Raw genomic sequence first — 14,895 nt, forward strand, 5'->3', positions numbered from 1 at the left:
ACGACACTGTTTGGAGTTTCCGAGGGAAGAAAAACCCCACTCCACGGAAAGTGTCTCCAGATATCTAGGATGCCTGCTCAGTGTTTTACCGTAGAGCAACTGGAGATTTTCTCCGAGGCCAGCTACCTATTCAACATATGGCTCCCAGTCCCTCGAAGCAGGCCGTGAGCCAATGTTGAATCCGAAAGCTAACATGGCAAGTGCTTATAAGGATACGTTCGTACCGTGAAGCCGGTTAAAATTCATAAACCAGGTCATCAGAAGTCTACAACCGCAGACTCCTTACTCCTTAAAAAGCCCAAGTTGATAGGCCAATTAATCTTTTCCTGGACAGGAGAATATTTCTTATAGTTTCAACAAAATGGCTTTCCTTAACTCTTTGTTTGCTGCCCCAGAAGTAAACCCTATCAACAAGAAGGCCCGAACAATTCCATTTCTTAATCCAGTAAGTTACATGTTTACCCGCCCTATTGTCCCTTCGGAAAATTTACTAACATCCATCAACTAGATTGATAAATATGGCCGAACACTTTGGTTTAGCACCTTCGGCTTTATGATCGCGTTCCTTTCGTGGTATGCTTTCTCGCCATTACTATCCGTCAGCATCAAAAAGGACCTGAATCTATCATCCGCTGAAGTTGCGAACTCGAACGTGTTGGCGTTGACCGCCACTTTGCTCGTCCGTCTGGTTGTCGGCCCTCTCTGCGATAGGTTTGGTCCTCGATATGTCTTCGTTGGGACCCTTCTCGTTGGCGCCATCCCTACTTTTCTAGCCGGCACTGTTCAGAATGCTACCGGCCTCATGGTCATCCGATTCTTTATTGGTATCCTTGGAGGTGCCTTTGTTCCCTGTCAAGTTTGGTCCACCGGCTTCTTCGATAAGAACGTTGTTGGAGCTGCAAATGCGATCACAGCTGGTATCGGCAATGCTGGCGGTGGTATTACCTACTTTGTAATGCCAGCTATATACGATTCGTTTGTTCATGATCGGGGCCTTTCCTCCCACGTTGCTTGGAGAGTTTCTTACATTGTCCCCGGTATTCTCATCGTAGCAATGGCTCTGGCAATCCTTATTTTGGGAGAAGACACCCCCAACGGCTCGTGGAGGAATCGTGGCATTGTCAATGGTGTCGATGTTACTGGGGAAGGCGAAGGAGTGGTTGTTGATGCTATTGAGCCCTCAGCTGCAGCTAAGGCCAGTCGACAAAGTTCTATTTCCAACGAGAAGAAGGGAGATATTGAGGTTGCTTCCGACCCACAAATTGACGCCGTGGCTGTCGCTTCCCATGAAGTCATCCAAAAGCCATCACTTCGAGAAGCAGTACCGGTCGTCTTTTCCCTCGAGACACTCAATCTTTGCTTCGGCTACTTCAACAGCTTCGGTGCCGAATTGGCCATCAATTCTATTCTGGGCGCCTACTACCTCAGAAACTTCCCAGAACTCGGCCAAACCGGAGCAGCAAACTGGGCCGCCATGTTCGGTCTCCTTAACGTGGTTACCCGTCCTCTCGGCGGCTTTGTTTCCGATGCTCTATACAAGAAATGGCCTTCTCTCTGGGTCAAGAAATTGTTCAACACGGGTCTCAACGTTCTCGCTGGTGTCTTTGCCATCATAATTGGTGTCCTTGATCCTCACCACCGCCCCACCCTCGTGGGACTGGTTGCTCTTCTCGCCATCCCGATGGAAATGGCCAACGGATCCAGCTTTGCACTTCTACCACACGTTCACCCTCATGCTAATGGTATTTTAGCCGGTCTCGTCGGTGCGTTTGGAAATTTGGGCGGTATCGTTTTCGCTGTTATCTTCCGATACAGCGGAACTAACTATCCAAAGGTGTTTTGGATGATTGGCGCCATTATGATTGGTATGAACGTCGTCACTGCATGGATCAGGCCAATTCCAAAGGGCCAGATTGGGGGTCGATAATTCCTTTTATTTTAATTACTCGTTTTCGTCCGGCAAGCGCGCATTGGTTGTTGTCATTACTATCTAGAATATCATTCCTGTAGATCGAGATTTCCTATCATTTTTCTGGGTGTCTTTAGCGTAGTATAATTTATTAATTTTTTTTTTGCCACAATCATCAAGATTTATTATCGCCGTAGGATCCTGAGATTCCCTAGATGACTTCATGACCAATCATATATGCGTATTCTTTCTATTTACTCTACATGCAGTATCTTGTTCCTTGTGATATTCCCAAAGCGTTTTGGCCAAGCTTCGGATTCCACAAATTTATATTCCAAGCAGCCCTTTGATTTCTTCCACAGTAGCCTTTAATTCTTTGGGTTGGTCGACCCAATTCGTGTCCATAAGTAAGACCTCTGCATCTTCTTGACCCCCCTCCAGGGATATTATCAAGTACAGGGTTTCGGAAACTGCAGTGCGTATCTGTACCGGCGCATTTGATTTCCCCCACTCGAGGAGGGAAATTTGTGTTGGTGTTAGTAAGGTTGTTTCTCCGCGGGTTTAGAATCATGGTATCTTGAGATAACGGAAGATGCCAGGTACAAAAACGTGTTGAAAACCGCCCCTGCATTATCGGACAAAATAGGAATGTTTAGACTGACTGACCTTTGGAAACGGGTGTAATAGCATTGAAACTAATTTCTTGACCGAGGACGTTCGCGTTGATTTTATTGACGCTAACCCATTGTAAATCTTAACCGCACCGCTCAATTTTGCAACATTCGATGACTTGAAGTGCGCCTTTTGGGTTAACGAAAACAGGCCTTGAAATCTATTATAGGATGTGTCAGTATCCGGTTCCCCACCTGCACATGTACAGCGTGTAAAAAATATCAAGATGTTTATAGGGTATGCAAACCTAAATTCGCCACCGTCTAGCTTCTCCATCAAGCCGCTTTCGAACCAGCCACCCAGCATGGCTAAGGCAGGGACGACAACCCTATCATCACTTACAGCGATAGCCTTCTCAACAATAGCTATCCACGATTGTACGATGTCACTCAATGCAACTCCGCCATCGGAAGTTGGGTAGGGTGGCAACCCGCTCATGTACTTCTGCATCGCTCGAGTACTCGACCTCATCACGCTATCCGATCCTGCCCCGGCACTGGTAGCGTATCCCTCTAAATAGGATTCTCTCACAGATTGTAGGCTCAAAATCTTAACGGTAGTTTCGAAATAATCGTCCCAGTTGACCCAGAAGTTGGATTCTGCAGTGATGCCATTGAAGATAATTGCCCACTGCGGTTCCTGGGCAGTGAGTTTCCAAACAGCATCACAAGCTTTGAGACGTACCCTATCTAGCTTTTCTGCTGTTAGGCCAATGATCTTATGGAATATTTTGAGAGACGTAGAATCCGGGGTGTGGATGTCGAGCGGGTGTAGTGTATGGAGAGATAAGACTGCACGTATTGCTTCTATTCTAGCCCACGAGCCTACATCTCCGCGGGAATCCACGGAGTAATCAATCAACGATTTGTGGATCGCCTGAAGGATATGTTCATTTGTGACTAAGCTCATTGTTAGATAGTGGCCTTCAGAAGAAAATATATCATAATACACATACCTCCTTCCGGGAAGATACCGTCTGCAAAGGCAGACATTGCAGCCACACGCATTTCAATATGTGGAGACCTGCTAACGATCAATAATCCATCAATGATATCTTGTTGTATACTTGATAATCTAGGCCATTCTTGTTCATTTTTGAAAAACCTAAATACTGCGCCCAGTGCTTTGACAACAAGGATTCTTCGTGTCCTTGCCTTCGATTTTCCGAGCCACAGCCTGACAATCTCAGTTCGGTACCTATCGTTCATATGAAGAAAGAACCGCTCCGCTGCATAGACTGCAACTGTTGTGACGTTCTCTTCCCATCTCTCAAGAGCGGAATCAATGACGCAGAGATAGCGTCTAAGCAAGGGAACGGGCAGATCTGGGAGAGCATGAGCGTACATGATCTTAGCGGCATCGGAAAGCGCAGTTACTAGGTAAGCAGCAGCCTCACATGTCATCTCTGGTTTGAGTACCGGATGAACAAAATCCCTCGGTTTAACATTGTCGAATATTTCGAAGACACCGGTTTTCTCTCTCATCTCTGATAAAATCTCTACCAAGAGTTTCGGGTTTGCTTTTTCGAGTTCATTGATAAGAGAAAATATGGTATCGGCTAGGGCATACCAGCTGCCATGACGAACTTCGATATCTAGAGACGCCCCAGTACCGTATCTCTTAATGATATTCTTAGAGATATTCCAGACTTCCTGCCGCTTATTGAGGTCTAGAATTCCGATTTTTGACAATGCACCGATGCCCTTTCCAGCGACTATCCTGCCAACGGAATCCTGGAGCCCAATACCACGCCAATCGTCAACCAAACCGTTAATCAAGCCGCCCCAGTAGCAGGCGCCTCCAAGGACAGCAGCCTTTGAGGCAACTTCGGTACTCGCTCTACTCCGAAGAGCAACGGCTGAATAATCTACGGCTTGAACCAAAGAAATCCCATCCTGAATCATATTAGGATGTCGACCAACCAGTTCCTGGAGTGCTGCGGAAGCTCCACGCCGAATATTACCAATCGGGTCAAGACATGCTGCATCGACTAGCTCTAGGGCCAAGAGCTGTGGTAATGAGACGTCCTCTGAGTGAGGAGGTGCAGGCTCTTCCGCCATCATCTCTTCTGTTTTATAGTTTCTTGCTAAACTCCAGGCGGCATAGCAGGCAGCATCCCGAACATTGCCACCGGTTGCGAATGTCGCTTTTCGTTGCTCAAAAGTTAAGGCCGTAATGATGCAATCCAAGACCTTTGGAAGCATCTGAACTGTAGCTGCATGGAAGCGAAGAAACGTTGCGACGGTCAGAGTAAGCCCATGCCAAAGATGCACAGAAACTTGAGAGAGGTCCTTTTGGTGCCGCTTCTTCGGGTCGAGTTTCGTCAACGCCCTATTAGGATAAAGTACGTCCGAATCATAAAGGTCGATCACCGCTTCGAATATTTGGCTTCTATCAGCCGCTGCTAATCGCAAAGCAACCAGGCTGAGCGACTTGGACGCTGCGTAACGAACAAGGGAGTCTCTGTCATCGAGGAGTCGAAGTAGTTGATCAATCATTTCTTCGACTTCTTCTGGAGGGCCGTCCTGGGTCTCTCCTTGCCCTGATGGGGGCAGATATAGATAGGATATGTTTCGAAGGAGTTTGCACAAGGTTTTCCGGAGCATAGCATTCTGAGCGACCAATCCTGATTCATCGGTATAGAGTTCTCGTATAATATTGTCATATACCTTTTGTAACAAATTTGGCTGGCCAACGATAGACCGCTCACCGGATGCGAAAATTCCGGACAGCGCACCTAATAGACCCATAAGGAAATAAACATACGCAACTCCCTTGTCGTCCTCTCTTAAATTACCCTTGACGCAGAGGTCGATAATAGTTGCGACCCAGTCCACGAACCAGTCGAGAAGACACCCATATATATCCTTTCGAACCACGAGTCGAACGATAGTCGCGGATGCGCCTTCTCGGTCCTTTCCAGGAGAGTGTATGTTGCAACAAGCTACATTCAAAGCCCGTCTAGCTATCTCCGGTGTTCCTTGAGGTAAAGCGGGCACTTTGACCAATGGGGTAGGGGGTTTCCCGGCGGGCTCGTCCCCAATAGTCACCAGGTCGAACGGGGTATATAGAAGATGCGAAATCCACATCAACGTGACATACCTCAAGTGCCATGGTAAACCACTTTTATCCTCGGCCTTGGGCTTTGGGGCACCTTCGAATATTTCCTCGACCACATCGTTGAGGACATCAGCTGATTTATCGGTTTTCCCGATTAGCTTACTAGTCTGTTCAAATACTCCTAGCATCGGTTCAAGCCATTTCGGATCGTTGTAAAGAAAGCGTAGGACGACTTTGGGCCCCCTGACCTTCATCCAAACGTAGAGAAGCTGGCCAAGTGCAGCAAGAGTGTTGACGGTCACTCTGTCTTCCGCATCTGAAGCAGGCTCGGACTCCCCATCTTCCATTGACAGGTACACCGAGAAAGCAGACGTTAGGTTCTCCATGCAACCAGCCAGAATTGGATCTAGGAGTTGGGGGAACTCTTGGAAAGACTCGAGCTATTCGATAGATTTATGCGCAAAGGTTAGTAAGATATATATAGAGATAGATAGATAGATATCGAAATGAAAGGCATTTAGGTGTAAAATGACCGGAAACCAGGACCCACCCGTCCTATAATATGATGATAATCCACAATTTTCACCCGGGGCCGCAGTTTCTTCTGTCCATCTCGAGTATCCCAGAGAAGCCCTGACAGTCTGTTGTTGATATCCTGGAGCAGGGGATTCGAATGCTTCAAAGCCTTTATTTCTCGATCTTCAGGAATTGCATCCATTTTGATCCAGCGTGACTTAACGTCGAGATCTCGTCGGTACGGCTTTTGGGATAAGCTATATCGTATTCTGGTATCCGGATGTTGGCGTATATATTGAATTCGAAACTTAGGAGCCGATATGTATACTTAAGTACTCATGTACGAGTCTCGACAATTAACCCAGTATAGCAGTGGTTTCCCTATATATAGTTATTGTATAGATACACCCCACCCGAATTCGTAATCGGTCTTATCGACTGGAGGCCCTCGATCGGTTCATAGAAGGCATTTGTCAATGCATCTTGTAGGTAGCCAAGGGTCTATTAGCTAGTATCAGCCCAGTTCGAAGCCGTTAGTTGCGGTTGGTGTGTCATGGCTACATGCATTTTGGTCAGCGTGCTGTGCTGCGGTGGTAGCGCGTGTTGGGAAAAGTCGGCCACCTCATTTTTCGTCATAAACTCCAGCTGGGCTGGGCAACTTCCATACAGATCCATCCCCTCCACGAACACCACCACCACGACTTCTTAACGGCAACTGATCTCGCGCCAAAGTCATCCGCAGGATACATCCATTTGGTCGCCTAACTGCGTAGTCCACACAAACACACACATTATTTTCTCGATATCGCCGAATCGTCTTGGTTAGGTAGTCCGGAAAGCTAGGCACAGCGAAGGATCCTAGTTCGCGACTCGTTGATAAGCGTGGTCGCCTGACATATCGCACCCTCATCCTTTCGGCGCAACCTCGCCATACATTAGGTTAAATGAGTGATCTAGATAGGTATGTCCATATATAGCCCTGTATATACGTGTAGAATCATGAAACTGAATATCAACCAGAGCCATCGAGCAGTTACGACAATGTCGACCTATTCCAGAGCTCCAGGTCCGAGAGATCTGCTTCAAAGCCCGAGAGATTCTCATCGAAGAAGCGAATGTTCAGATCGTCGATGCCCCAGTTACTATCTGCGGTGATATACATGGTCAATTTCATGATTTGATGGAACTCTTCCGGGTCGGTGGTGATTGTCCGGATACGAATTACTTGTTCATGGGTAAATAGCCACATGCCGCTTTCGAAGGGTATAGAGGTCATCAATATGCTAATATTAGGAACTTGCGCGTTAGGTGACTTTGTGGATAGAGGTTTCTACTCTCTTGAGTCCTTCCTTCTTTTACTCTGCCTGAAAGTCCGCTACCCAGATCGGATTACTCTCATTCGGGGCAACCATGAATCACGGCAAATCACCACTGTGTATGGCTTCTACGATGAGTGCATAAGAAAGTACGGTTCGGCGAATGTCTGGCGCTATTGTTGCGATGTGTTCGATTATTTGGCTCTCGGGGCGTTGGTGATTGGCGCCGGGTCCTCCGTTCAGCCAACACGACTGGCAGATGGAGAGGACGCCGAAACGAAGGTTAGAGAAGCAGAGGATGAAGTTGAAATCGAGGTGATTGGGCTTGGTGGAGTAGTTACAAGGCAGATGTCCCGAAGGGATGCCGGAATGATCAATTCTACTAACCTTACACCGTCCGCCCTCCCACATCTATCAAGTTCAGGCCCTGCAGGTGCCCTACTAACGGGTGTTCCGGGCACTGGAGCGAGCGGTAATAGCAGGGGTGTCGCAAATGCGAATACTCCCACAAATACCGGTGGTGCTGTGCTATGTGTCCATGGTGGGCTCAGCCCCTTGATCGACTCCGTTGATAAAATTCGATTATTGGATAGGAAACAAGAAGTTCCTCATGATGGTGCGATGTGTGATCTACTATGGAGTGATCCTGAAGGTAAATCTATGGCCGCCGAAACCGCCCTTTATACGAATATTTGGTGCTAATTTTTAATAGAAATTGATGGATGGGGGTTGTCGCCACGAGGAGCTGGTTTTCTTTTTGGAGCAGATATCGTCAAACAATTTAATCATCTCAACAACCTCACTCTAATAGCTCGAGCACATCAGCTTGTTATGGAAGGCTTCAAAGAAATGTTTGACTCTAGCATAGTCACAGTCTGGTCAGCCCCAAATTACTGCTACCGATGTGGCAACGTTGCAGCTATACTCGAACTCGGAGAGGATAACTCTAATGCGGTTTTGAGAAGTGGAGGCGAAGAAGTCCTTTTCAATCGGGAGAACACGAGAAGGTTGGCCAGCACATACATGGGAGGCTCCATGAAGCGCGGTGGTCCTGGGAGACGATATAGGGTGTTCGAAGCGGCAGCTCAAGACTCGAGGGGTATGCCGTCTAAGAAGCCAATGCCATATTATTTCTTATAGATCCACGATCACGACCTTTTTTAACCCATCTCTGATGGGATTCTCACCAATATGAGCAATATGATACCCTTTTGCTTCTTGCACATCGATAGCGAGATCTGTCATGCACTAGTTAGATTTCTTCTCTATACGCCTGCAACATTTGCATTCCGAAGTTGTAATATACGTTATCAGATACAGTCCGCGGTTTCCCACTAGTTTCTCCAACCGTACATTTTAAGACCATGTCCGAAATATTATGGAAGGTAATAAATGTGGGTGTATCCGAGAGGTAATTGGTCTTGAAAGTTCTCTGCGGGTTCCCTAAATACCCGTGGGCCTATTTTTTCAGAACATGGCCCCAAACAAAATAGAGGGCCGGAGATCGGAGTAATATCTAATGTTCAAATTTAAATGTGGGGAACAAAGATATTCGGGAATTATGCGCTAGTTGCACTCTAAATTGCATTGAGCTCAAAGTTTTATACCTCTATACTTCCAGGAGTATTTTGCACATGACCTTGGAACCCTGTTGGATATGAATAAGTACTGTGCGCCTACCGGTCTACTTAGTAGGTACTTTATAGCACTTTAGTGTGTCTGGGCAAGAATATCCTGGCCTTCTGCGTTGTTTTTGTTGTAGGTCCTCCATCCCGAACCGAATTCGATTCCTTGCTCTCAGCCATCAATAGAATTTCCAAGCAGGTCGAGGTCATGTGGACTGTGTCATAGCTACAAATAGGTCACATTCGTTTTGTATTTTTACACTAGAACACTCAGGAAAACACTTAGAGGTATTCGGTAGCTTCCCATTTAGCCAATCTTCTTGACCTTAACGTGTGAACCAATCTTCCTGCCTGCGCGCTGCGGTCTTGCAAACTCGGGTTATATCGACGTCCATTGGCGAAACCAATTTACTCACCAATGTTCCGCCCCTCCTCTCGAATTATTCGCCAGCCTTTCCCTCTACCTCCTATGGTTATTGTACCCCGCAGGGCGGCTCATATACCTAGTGTCTTCTTACTCGACAATTACATCCCACGATATAAACTTCTTACAGACGCTCAGATCTCTCGTAAGAAGGAACAGGCTATCGAACATTTACGGAAATGCAATATTTGCCCTCGCATGTGCAATGTCAACCGCCTGGCTGGTGAAACAGGATATTGCATGGTTGGTGAGAAGGCCAAAGTTTCGAGTATGATACGGCTTCCGCCCGTCTAAAGCCGATTCCAAGCATTTCAATTTATACTTTGTCAAGGATTTTGCCTCTAACTCGGACGGAAAATTTCAACTCTAAAAGCTATAGCACCTCATTTCGGTGAAGAACCATGTATTCAGGGAACCTACGGTAGCGGAAGCGTTTTTTTCTCAGGTATGAGAATTGACCCACACCTATCTCGTTTCAAAAAGATAATATATATCGGAACCTACCGATTAAAATAATAATATCCTACGGGTCTCCGGGTGGTATTATAGGGTGCAGCCTTCGATGTTCTTTTTGTCAGGTAGAACTTCCTTGATCCTGGGTGAAACCATGCGATCAAAAAAAATAAATATGGGAGACATTTTTTACGGCTCTCGAATTTAACCGACGACTTATTATTCCTCGAATTAGAACCACGAAATCTCTCACCAACGAGCCGGCTTCGATTTGTCGCCAGAGGAGTTGGCAGACTGGTTCGTCAAGCTTCAAAAATTAGGTGGGTGACTATTGTCAGGGATCAGGTTGTTTTTCGTTCGTATCGAAGTCCCAAAAGCGGATGATACGACCTCGCATATAATTCAAACTGTATGTATCGATGGTACCTGTTACTCACAAACTATCAGGGAACGTACACAACATTAATGCCGTCACACCTGAGCATGTTGTTCCACAGGTGGCATTAGCAATCCTTGCGGCGATCCCTATGGGGTTGAGGATTCCGATAGTCTACAATACATCGTCTTACGACTCCCTAGAGGCTTTGTCTCTTATGGACGGGCTTGTGGATATTTATCTCGCAGATTTCAAATTATCCTCTCCGTTATCGTCGAAGAGACTCCTAAAAGCCGACGATTATCCGAAGACGGCGAAAGAGGGTATAAAAATCATGCAGAGGCAAGTTGGAGACCTCAAATTTAATTTCGATGGAATCGCGCAAACGGGTCTCCTCGTCAGACATCTAGTTATGCCGACATATGTCGAAGAAGGGAAGGAGATTATGAGGTATTTAGCAGAGCACGTGAGCAAAGACACGTATATACATGTTATGGAGCAATACCGGCCTACGGCACATGTGGGAAAGATTAATAGAGGTAAATCGGGGGGTATGAGGTACTCTGAGATCAATCGACCAGTTACAGATCCGGAAGTGGATGCTGTGAAACTGGCGGCTAGAGAAGCAGGCCTTTGGAGGTTCGTGGAAGATTCTCCATATGACGGTTTTAGGTAAAATGTCTTGCTTTAAGCTACGACAGTGCCGATTATAATATCCCAGCAAACCAGAATCCGAGGAATAGCGAGCTTCTGGCAAAACGTTAGAACCACATATAGCAGAACTCGGCTTGCCGGATGGAATCGTTCCTGCCGGCGGGGTCATCCACGCCGCATATTAAAACAACTATATGGTGTCTGGTATAACTATTAAGCTAGATTTTAAAGGACCCCGTGCACAGCTAGTCGGTTGTGGATGTGGGTTGAGACGACGAGGTGTTTTATTTGAGGCTAAACGGTCTGTGTAACCAGGATCATGGACATCGTCCGCCATGGACAGTTTTTTGAACAGGCTTCTCACAGGCTTCTCACCCGAAACTGCATTTTCGTAAGCCTAAATACTTGTCTGAGATGTTCGGCGCACCTCATCCCCGCCTCGGAAGAAGAAGTCCGGTTCCTCTATTTGGGCTTGGTAACGCCTTCAACTCGCATCTTTAGGCATGTGTAGGCTAAGTAGCGAAAAGACGAGCAACTAGAAACGTTCGAAAACTAAAACGTACAGCGAGCTAAGCTACGACATGCATTAACATGCAGGCGCATAGGTACACATACATACATGAACTATTCGTCAAGGCTTAATGCAAAGGAGAGTTATATTGCTACGGCTTGCAGGGCCAAATCATCCTCGGTTTATTCCGCCTATAACTATTATGTTATATACCGAGTAATATAAAATAGTCTTGATCCGGCTGAGGCCTGTGCGCAAGCGACACTTCAGTGTTGGAACGTGATAATAGGCTATATTGCAGGGTGCCACGCAGATTGAGGTCTTTCGTAATCCCCCACCAGCTTGCTCCGACAGTATAGTATGGTGAAATCCTTTCGGCTGAATTAAAGAAATATATGCAGAAAATATATACCTACTTATGTATGTACTTAGGTACTTGCACACTTTTTTGCTGGAAGCTCTCGCTCGCGGTCGTATTAAACGAAAGGGATGACATCGTATACAGCATGTATTCTTGGGAATTGTTCGAAAATCAGTCTGGAAGCATTGAGCGGCGCTAACAAACCGCCCAGCACCCTCTACCGTGGCTCGGCCACAACTTGGCCTCACATCGCGATCAGGCTGATTTAAAAACCTGGATTAAACCATTTCCTTGAAAACTTACGTACATACCTGATCCGTTTAAAAAGTCAGACTTCTCGCTTTAAAATCTCGTGATCGGGTTAAAACTTCGCATGTCCTCGAGTTTCCGCCGACGGTTGATATTATAAAATTCCAAGTACGGGCCAGCGTAGTCTCAAAAGAGGGCCATTTCGCTTATACGACGGTCAATTTCATCCGATAGCCCTGTCGACCCACCGAAGTTATAAACTATCCGAAAAACTGCGACTTATGAGTTCGAGATGATCCTGAGTGTTTCCGTGGGTTAAGGTTATGTAGCTTTACGATGGACCAGTTAAAATGAACTTGCCCCATTTCTTCTGGAATTGAGAACGTTTTATATTTAGGCAGTGGATTAATATTGTGCCTGGTCATTGTGCCTCTATGAACCACGGAGATGTTACCAGACTTGATCTCGCCTCGTGGGAAATATCCAAAGCATACCCAGGTTCTTGAGCTCGCGTCCGAAGATAGAGTGCATCAGCCCCAGTGGTTCGGCCTATCCTGACTTCGAAGAAATACGACAGACATCTTGGATCTCTTGGGACGATATCATATGTAACAAGACAAGTAAACAGGTTAGTATGTCGTGGCTTTCGGAGTAACTTGGTTGAGGCCGCCATGGCAGCCGGCAAACGGGAATCCTGTAATCTCAATATGGGGTTCGCTAGCTGGCTCAGATATTAATGATTATCGACCTGGAATGTTCCGGTGCTGCCTCTAATGATGTTTCGCAATCTATCAAGAGTTTTCTGGGTATCTAATTCGCACAGACAAAAGATCGCAGCCTTAATACCGCCATTTGATGGGTTTTAATGCTGAAAGTTTAATATTCCCTATGGTCGTAATTTCCCCCGTTGAATAGAATATTATAACTACGTACATATACGTACCGAGAAGCAATTGTCAATTAGCTCTACCCGCCGGTCACGGATGTTTCGTAGCCTAATGTTTATTACGTTATAACGTTAACGACTAGCTGAACGGAAAGATATCGCTCGCATATATGTTTCTTAATTTGATAGAAGTGTCTCAGCCAATGCATCGGCTTCTCGCTGTCTATTGAAAACCGGCGATGTATTATCCGAGACCTGGATGTATGTTAAAGAGCAACAAAAGCATTCTAGAAACAATTTTCGTCCGAGATACTTGCCTTTTGAGTTCGGTAATAACGACTTATGCATTATTCTATCGTTAACAGAGGGCGAAAAATATTATCCTGGCAGTTCAGACGGCTCCAATCTCAGGAGTCGACGACCCCAGTGGGAACTCTTCCCTCTAGCCTGTCCAATCAAACCGTGCCGCTGGGCAAACCAATGAATGCATGGGGCCCTGACACCAATTCTTCCGTGTGGTGAGAAACCCGGCAGTGAACAGGGTCGAACCGCTGCCCTACCTTTGAAGCCATTTTTAACACAATTTTACAATTGTATGTAAAATCGTTTTTACAAGTTTTTAACGGAAAAGGGAACAATATGGTGTATCCGGGCACAAGGTTTTAAAACAACGGCTCGCTAGTTGCATGGTCAAAAGCCGGCCTCACTTGGCACGGTCAGCTTGTGTATAACTTTGTGTCAATGTATGGATATCCTTTTTACAAATCCACGTGTCGAGTATGGTAACACCAGTAGCATGGTGAGAATATCGTGAAGGCGAGAGTCCTGTAGATCGAGCAAGCATGACGCCAAAAAGTTCATCTCGTCGACACTCCGCGATGGTGAGCTGAATATCTATTACGTGGATGAATTAATTAAGGATGTACTTTACTTAATTCCGCTTTGTACAAAATGGTTCCCCGCCTGCACCACTTCGAGGACCGAACGAGGACTGTGCGCCAGAAAACTCAATTCTGGTTCAGGCATTAGGCTATTTACAATCCAGAGTTTCAACCGATTGGAAAAAAGTGGGTCCTTGCTCTCGTGGGCACAAAGTCCCGGATCCTAAGTAGACACGGACTGAAATTCCGTCTCTCTTTTTTGCAAATAAAGTAGTCTTATTGACCATTTTATGAACGATTTCCGCTGTGGGGAGAGGGAATCCAGAACAGACCGTATTTATTTTTTTCGTTCGCTCCATGGCTTGGGGTTAGAAGAAGGAAAAGTTAGGCTTGTTCTTCTAGAGCTTCCATTCTCGCCCTTCAGCCGTCGAAGATTCCCCACGAGGTCTTTCGTTTCGATCCGTTTTCCAAAGGTCCTTGCAAGGTCAAGTCAAAGTTTGACAGCTAGTCTTCGCTTGACGTCTCCATACTACTTAAAATTTGAATCGACAGATGATACCGCAAGCCTTGGACCCTCTTATCTTTCGTTCCGCAACGGTGTAAAACCTGCAACAGGCTGGAGCATCGAAAAGTCGGACTGCAACTTAATTTCGAGGAGCAGGAGCGATGTATCACTAAATATTAAACGGCCCAGCGGAATCTCATCAGCAGAATTTTAGCGGAGCGGAGGCAAAAACGAACGAAATTCATCGTCGACTAGCACAAGGTAAAAGATACATTCGTCGTCTTTGGGAGAATAGGAGAGACCTGTTGAAGGGGTCAAAGCGGCAGTGTTCCACAACTTGATTTCCACCACTAAATCCAAACGATAACGGGAAGAGAAAAAAAACCCCAGCAAGTGGGAGTACTTGGGGATTATTACATAGCACTACAGTTATTATTAGAGCATGCAATCTGCCCTTATTCTTATTTTTCAATTTCGTTATCGTTAATCCCCCCTGG

At 46.1% G+C, this 14,895-nt stretch overlaps 4 protein-coding genes across 5 annotated transcripts; 3 read left to right on the forward strand and 1 right to left on the reverse strand.

Moving 5' to 3' along the window:
- Window positions 1–361: 361 nt before the first annotated feature.
- Window positions 362–1,927, forward strand: DFL_004918 (uncharacterized protein; the record flags this gene model as incomplete). Its single annotated transcript, XM_067634095.1, has 2 exons — window positions 362–445; window positions 509–1,927. 2 exons carry the CDS (start codon window positions 362–364, stop codon window positions 1,925–1,927), a joined length of 1,503 nt encoding a protein of 500 aa, XP_067492198.1.
- A 309-nt stretch (window positions 1,928–2,236) lies between these two features.
- On the reverse strand, window positions 2,237–6,359 carry DFL_004919 (uncharacterized protein; the record flags this gene model as incomplete). Its single annotated transcript, XM_067634096.1, has 6 exons — window positions 2,237–2,392; window positions 2,576–2,741; window positions 2,829–3,480; window positions 3,537–3,604; window positions 3,926–6,081; window positions 6,192–6,359. 6 exons carry the CDS (start codon window positions 6,357–6,359, stop codon window positions 2,237–2,239), a joined length of 3,366 nt encoding a protein of 1,121 aa, XP_067492199.1.
- Window positions 6,360–7,101: 742 nt separating this feature from the next.
- DFL_004920 (uncharacterized protein) lies at window positions 7,102–8,613 on the forward strand (the record flags this gene model as incomplete). The annotated part of the gene is made up of 4 exons (XM_067634098.1): window positions 7,102–7,118; window positions 7,178–7,392; window positions 7,466–8,125; window positions 8,186–8,613. The coding sequence occupies 4 exons, from the start codon at window positions 7,102–7,104 to the stop codon at window positions 8,611–8,613; spliced, it is 1,320 nt and encodes a 439-aa protein (XP_067492200.1).
- A 903-nt stretch (window positions 8,614–9,516) lies between these two features.
- On the forward strand, window positions 9,517–11,027 carry DFL_004921 (uncharacterized protein; the record flags this gene model as incomplete). Of its 2 annotated transcripts, XM_067634100.1 has the most annotated exons (5): window positions 9,517–9,765; window positions 9,902–9,967; window positions 10,211–10,272; window positions 10,321–10,384; window positions 10,473–11,027. In XM_067634100.1, 5 exons carry the CDS (start codon window positions 9,517–9,519, stop codon window positions 11,025–11,027), a joined length of 996 nt encoding a protein of 331 aa, XP_067492202.1. The 2 variants fall into 2 exon arrangements, with proteins under 2 accessions (XP_067492202.1, XP_067492201.1); XM_067634099.1 differs by lacking the exon at window positions 10,321–10,384 and having other exon boundaries at window positions 10,211–10,295; window positions 10,423–11,027.
- Window positions 11,028–14,895: the final 3,868 nt, after the last annotated feature.

The sequence above is a fragment of the Arthrobotrys flagrans genome, assembly GCF_004000055.1.
Source record: "Arthrobotrys flagrans strain CBS H-5679 chromosome Unknown unitig_0, whole genome shotgun sequence".
NCBI lineage: Eukaryota > Fungi > Ascomycota > Orbiliomycetes > Orbiliales > Orbiliaceae > Arthrobotrys > Arthrobotrys flagrans.